The sequence below is a fragment of the Trachymyrmex cornetzi genome, unplaced genomic scaffold, assembly GCF_001594075.2.
Source record: "Trachymyrmex cornetzi isolate Tcor2-1 unplaced genomic scaffold, Tcor1.1 scaffold1388, whole genome shotgun sequence".
In the NCBI taxonomy this organism is placed as follows: domain Eukaryota; kingdom Metazoa; phylum Arthropoda; class Insecta; order Hymenoptera; family Formicidae; genus Trachymyrmex; species Trachymyrmex cornetzi.
In genome coordinates this window covers 200,760-207,473 of record NW_017295969.1, presented here as the reverse complement: position 1 = coordinate 207,473, position 6,714 = coordinate 200,760, and the positions used below count along the sequence as shown (strand labels likewise).

General features: G+C 30.7%; 1 protein-coding gene across 1 annotated transcript; it reads right to left on the bottom strand.

Moving 5' to 3' along the window:
* Positions 1-1,675: 1,675 nt before the first annotated feature.
* Positions 1,676-2,151, bottom strand: LOC108771069 (uncharacterized). The gene is made up of 2 exons (XM_018522964.1): positions 2,045-2,151; positions 1,676-1,826 (listed from the first exon to the last, which is right to left on the bottom strand). Exons 1-2 carry the CDS (start codon positions 2,149-2,151, stop codon positions 1,676-1,678), a joined length of 258 nt encoding a protein of 85 aa, XP_018378466.1.
* Between the last annotated feature and the right edge of the window lie 4,563 nt (positions 2,152-6,714).

The following is a 6,714-nucleotide window of genomic DNA, read 5'->3' as shown; positions in this document are numbered from 1 at the left end:
TATATATATATATATTATTGTAAGTATAATAGAAATCGAGATAATTGATGTAATTGTCATATTCGAAAGAGTAAAAATTGAGAAGTGCTATGGTAACCCAACATATTTTTATTGGGTATGAGAATTAGTTTTCGCCCATTGTAGAGAGATGTCGTTAGCACTGCTTGTGTGTTTGATAAAACGACAATACATGTATTTGAAAGGTGTGTGTCAAGTTTTTCAGCCAAGTAGTTGGTATCAGTTGGTATTCGTTCGAAGCGTAAATGAGAGTAACTTTTTTGCATTGAAAATGTCAGAATTTATTCCAAAAAATCAACAGTTATGGGAAGTTTTACTCCATTAATTCATTTTAAAGAAAAGTGCTGCGGAAACGCATCGTTTACTCGTAGATATTTACGGTGAGCATGCTCCATCGAATACTATTTGTAAAGAATGGTTTTGGCGATTCAACAATGGTGATTTCGATATGCCTGACAAAGAACACGAAGGTGCACCGAAAAAATTTGAAGATACAGAATTGCAAGCGTTACTCGAAGAAGATCTATGTCGATCGCTCAATGAATTGTCAAAAAAATTAAATGTTGATAGATCCACACTGTTGGAAAACGTCTATACGCAATGGGAATAGTGCAAAAAGAAGAAAATTGGGTGCCATACAAATTGAAAGAGAGAGACATGGAAAGACATTTGGTCACGTGCGAGATGTTGCTTCAACGACAACAAAGAAAGGGTTTTCTGCATCGTATCGTGATTGGCAATGAAAAATGGATCTACGATGACCCTAAACGCCCGAAAGTACGGTGATGCTAGGTAAACTAGGTCCATCAACGCCAAAATAGAATATCCATGCTTCGAAGGTTACGTTGTGTATCTGATGGGATCAAAGAGGTGTTATATATTATGAGCTGCTGAAACCGTCCGAAATCATCACTGGCGATCATTATCGACTACAATACGTTTGAACCAAGTTTTGAAAGAAAAACGACCGGAACGAGACAATAGGCACGACAAGCTGATTCTGCTACATGACAACGATAGGCTACAACGTTGCAAACCGGCCAAGAAATACTTGGAAGGAGTGATGGGGGAAATTCTGCCCCACCCGCCGTATTTATCGGACATTACTCCTTCAAGTTTTCATTTGTTCCGGTCCATGCAGTCAGTCCTTTCTAGAGAGCGATTCAATTCTTATGAAGGTATCAAAAAATGGCATGATGAATGGATCACTTCAAAAGAACCAGATTTCTTCCTTCCAGGAATCCGTTTATTACCTGAAAGGTGGGAGAAAGTTGTCGTTTCCGATGGAGCATACTTTGAATGAACTCACTTTGTATTATTTTGTTTAAATAAATACATCTTTTTCATTAAGAAAGGGCAGAAACTTATTCCTATACCCAATAGTCTATTTTTATACATAGTAATGAGGACAACTTAATAGATTAATTGCATTTGTATTATTACATTTCTAGATAAAATGTATTATATAAATATATTAAGATCTAAGTATATTATAGAACTGCTTGCATCTTGAAGTTTTAAGCACCCTTTTTTAATTTATAGATGATTAAACGAGGGACAAAATCACCGCAAAATACGAAATTGACATGCTTGCAAGCTAGAATATAAATTCTATTATAGCATATCTGAAGTTGAAATATTCAATAAAGAATTATTATTAGTGCCTAAATTTTACCGTGGCAAATCCCTCAAATGATGGAATGAATAAGCCATTAACGACAATTGTGCAATGTCGCATACTTCTTTGCATCATAAGCAGTAATAATTTCTGCGCTTTTAATGGAGCTGCATACCATCGTGCGTTGTATCTAAAAATTTACTATTAGAAAATCATAACAAAAAGCCTTGATAAATTATAGATCAATTTGTTTTTAATCCTTTATTACAGTCACGTAATAAATTATTCATTTTACTTACACTTAATATTCTCATATAAGTATAAGCAAAACAAACGCTTTGGATAAAAAAAGAATTTTTTAAATCATATTAATGTAATCAATTAAAGGTTGATATGTATGTTACGCACATTCTATGAAAAACATCGCTGCTATGATCGATCACTTTTTGTCCTAAATAGTTAACGAAAAACATGTGCCCAAAATGGCCAAAGACAAACATAAAACTAACGATCATTTCGTAATATTTCTTGGATGTTATCAAATGAGAAAGCTACAGTAGAAAAATGATTAATTTTCTTTCACAGAGAAGAAATACAGATAAAATGTTTAATCAAGGTATGCATATACACAACATATATAATATTAAATAAATGTACATTAATTATTACTCACGCGGTGAAGATTAATGCTCAATGATAGTACTCCTAATGGCAATAACAATGAACACTCCCATTTATAATTTTTTTTCAACATTTCAATTAATCTAAATAACAGTAAATCTCATATATGCGTAAAGAAAATATATTCATAAAAAAGACTACGAATAACTACTTTTATTATATGTATTAATTTATTCGACTTATATTTGTCGGTTATATGTGCCAATAATTTATACTCTTTCTTTAAAATTTCAATGTCTATGGAATCAAGTACATAGATGAATTAGAAGATTCAAAGAGAAATCATATTGCACAATAAAAAAAACTTCTAATTGTACATATGATAATTACGAACTCGATTGCTTTTCTATACATATTGAATCCACTGATTACCCCTTGACACATTATCGAACTTTGTTCGGAAGAAGATGCAATACCTTGTATCGTATTTTCGAACAATGTTTGTTCTATGCGATAGCTGCAATTAATAATGTAACTGCAATACGTTTTTGTATAAACACCGTAAAAATTAATTTAATTTCTTGAAAAATGTAACTTTGCTTTACCTGGCTATTTCAAATAAACCGCACGCATGATGTGTGTAAGACATATTAATCGTTTCGGTAGCTGTCACCATAGTGAAACTGCATACGGTAGCAAGACAAATAAAAAACAAAATTAAGAAAAAATATTTTTGTTGATCTATAAAACATTCAAATAGTATTGGCAGTTGTCGTGGATGGGATACATTTTTATCAGATGTGGTATTAAAAAAAAAATTGAATAGAAACTGTACCAGAATGAAGCAAAAAACGGACACATAGATAAACACTGTAATTAAACAATCGAAATCTGAATTAAGGTAATCAAATCTAGAGTACGAAATCAATATTCAAAATATTGTTTACATGTTGTAATTAATGTGATGAATCTTCCAATGTCTGCATATTCTTTTATTATTTCAATTTCTTGTAAATTATTTAATTCATTCCAGTCACAAAGTATTCGTTTCATAAGATCCCGCATCTGTGTTAATAAACTGTTATTTACTATCTTTTTCCGAAAATATCTTAAATAAAATTGATAATTATTATTTTCTTTTTTTGTAAGTTTCACTATAAGTTTAATTTTCGATACTTTTACCCGTCTTATGTTTAGGCAGAGAACATTATATTTTAACATATAGCTTAGCCAAGGAATGCTGTACGCAAGGACATGTAGAAGAATATCTACATTGAATTCTGTTGTGATGAAAGTCGTTAGCTAAAAGTGACATTTTCCGATATATTGTTTCGACTTTTACATAACAATAACTTATTAATTAACAAAAAAATGATATTTTAATTACTTGGACTAAAGATATTTCTTATAGATTTTTGGATGCTGAAAGTGACGTTGTAAGCCAAATTTCATCAGTATGTCAAGTTTCCAAAATATTTGAATAATATGCTAAAAATAGTTTTTTTTTTACATTATTTGCATCTTTTTTTAAAAACACATGTTATCTTAATATTCTGATCAAAAACCATGAATGTATTTATTTCTTACAAAATACACAAAAAAATTTTAATATCTTATTTTTTAGTCGTGTTATGAAAGGTTTAAGGGCAGAGTTTTTCTAATAATAAGAAGCGCCACTACGGTCTGAATGTTAAGATGTTGAACTATTATATATATATTCATTTAAATGAATTAATTTCAGAAATTATAATTGTGTGCTGATATGATTGTCGGACTTTCAATGCAATCAATCTGAAATATTAATCAAATTCCCCCAAATTTCCTAAATTTAATCTTAAAAAACTGTAATAAACTTATTGCGAAAAATATTACCTCGACCGGGAGTCGAACCCGGATCTCTTGCATTCCCTGCGAGCGTCCTAAGCCTTTAGACCACCAAGATATTTGGGGGGATTATTAATATTTCAGATTGATTACGTTGAAAGTCCGATAATCATATCGGCACGCAATTATAATTTCTGAAATTAATTCATTTAAATGCATATATAATAGTTCAACATTTTAACATTCAGACCATAGTGGCGTTTCGTATTTAAAGTAATGTTTCTGACATAAACGGTCTTATTTCTAATCTTATTATTGTCTAATAATAAGATATTAAATTTTCCATCTATAACAATGAAGTCATATAATTATAATTTTTAGTTAGGGTTATTACACATACACAGACCATACGATTTTCGTCCATAATATTTTTTTTTAAATGTATTTTTCCGAAACATTCGGGATGGTAATTAAAATGAGACTTGTGTATATACACACACACTATATACATATATTGCATATATATATATATTTATCGAAATCTACCATCATATAAATTATACTATACGTCGATAGCCACTAATTAGAAGATAACTTCTAATTTGTAGACATGAAGTAGACATGATTTTATTGTCATAGACTAAAAGCAACCTCAGAAAAGTTTGGTAGTTTACATGGCTAAAGGATGTTAAAATAATAAAAAATTGTATAAAAGATGAATAATACATTCATGACTTCTAATTAGAATTTCAAGATAATGTTAACCTTTTTTATAAAAAAATGTTGCTATTTTTTCACACTAAATTTCAATTATTTCGTAAACTTGATGTGATAAAATTTGGCTTGGGTCATTACTTATAACTAAATCAAAAATCTATAAAAAAATGTTGTCTGGTTCAAAGTATTTTTACTGTAAACTAGTATAATTATTTTGGTGTAAAATAGCCTCAAAAAATTATTCAAAATAAAGATTACAACCCGTGTAGAAATTTGTTAAGGAGCATTATGTAACATGAGGCCCAGATTATTATTTATTAGGGATGCCCTAAGTAAGACTTCTTTATTTATTTCTGATGAAGCCCTTATCGGGATTTGATAGGGATGCCACAAGTAAGACTTCCTTATTTATATCTGATGAGGCCCTTATTGGGATTTGATAGGGACGTATCAATTTTATAAATATTTATTTATTAGAGCTGACTTATAGGTGCCTGGAAAGGATTTATTAGAGATGCCGTATTAGTATGTTATTCTCCAGACAAAAATAAGCGACACGTATTTTTTTATATGTGCCCATACGCACTTTTAAAGGATAAAACACTCCTTGGAAAAAAATTAATTTTTCTCTTTCGAAGCGAATATCGCCGGAACTGTAAGAGAGAAGAGATAGAAAAAGATTTTCTAAAAAAAAGAGAAAAATCAATTTTTTTTCTAAAGGATGTTTCACCCCCTAAAAGTGCGTATGGGCACGTACAAAAAAATACTGACTGGATATTCAGTTAAATTGCACAAATTTCTATCAGGATTATATTGACAGGTATATCACAACTATACGTTCATTAACATTCAGTGTTCGTGGATCATCGAAGTAGCAGTTTCCGTATGATTACAGAGGTCAAGCAACGCGAATGGTGGTTCGCATTCGGAATGGGTGATCGTTTCAAAAATAACATAAAATTAATTCCCGTAATATTTCCTCATAAAGCCCTGATAATTTTTCCTTACACGGCCCTGATAGTTTTTTCTTATAGGGCTCTGATAATTTTTCCTTATAGGGCCCCGATAATTTTTCCTTATAGGGGCCTGGTAAACAATTTGTTACATGCCATGTAGGGCCCAAGTAATCTTACCCTAATAAGCCCCGATTAATTTTAGGGTATACTAATCAGGCCATTTTTTAAGCCCTAACAATTTTTTACACAGGAAATAACTTTTGTTTAAATATTACTAAATTTATTCGAATTTTCTGTTACAATTTAATGTACGTAACACAAAGGGAGTATCTTTTTTTTAATGAGAGTAATTGAGGGGCTGGATTCTATAAGGGGATACGTGTGGATTTCGCGGGATAAGTATTGTCCGCAAGGACAGATTTTGGACATCGCTCTAATTTCAATTTTGACGACTGATTCTTGTAGAAAATTTCATAGCGCATCTTTTTTGTCATTAAACCATATTTGGAATTTTTTTGTTTTCAAGTTATAAACAAAAAAAAATAATTTTTTTAATAAAAAAATTTTAATAGGTTTTTGTGTTCAACTCGTCATATCTCAGCCAAATATGAATATTTTTCTTTGAAATTTTAACAGGATAAACTTCAACATGTTTCTCGAAATATAAAGCATATAAAAAGTTTTCGAAACATTTCACAACCAAATGCCGAATTTTTCAAAATATTCCTCTCGAATTCGTAGTTTTATTCATTTGATCACAAAAGTTATCGTATGAATTTTCGATTTGTCAACTTTTACCGATACTACAATTTTGTTTATTAGTTAAGGAAGTTTTTTGGAAATTTTTAGCTCTTTAAATATTATGGTTGTAAAGTAATAACGAATTGTATGTCGATCCGATTACATAGCGCGCTGCGCGCCGCGCAACGCGAAAGTTCGAGCCGTTCGCTTCCGCGAAAT

Excerpts from the sequence above, each read along its gene's own strand:
- LOC108771069 (XM_018522964.1), bottom strand. The coding sequence starts at position 2,151 with ATGATCGTTAGTTTTATGTTTGTCTTTGGCCATTTTGGGCACATGTTT. Across the intron at positions 1,827-2,044 it reads AGCGATGTTTTTCATAGAAT|ATACAACGCACGATGGTATG; the intron begins GTGCGTAACATA and ends GTAAATTTTTAG.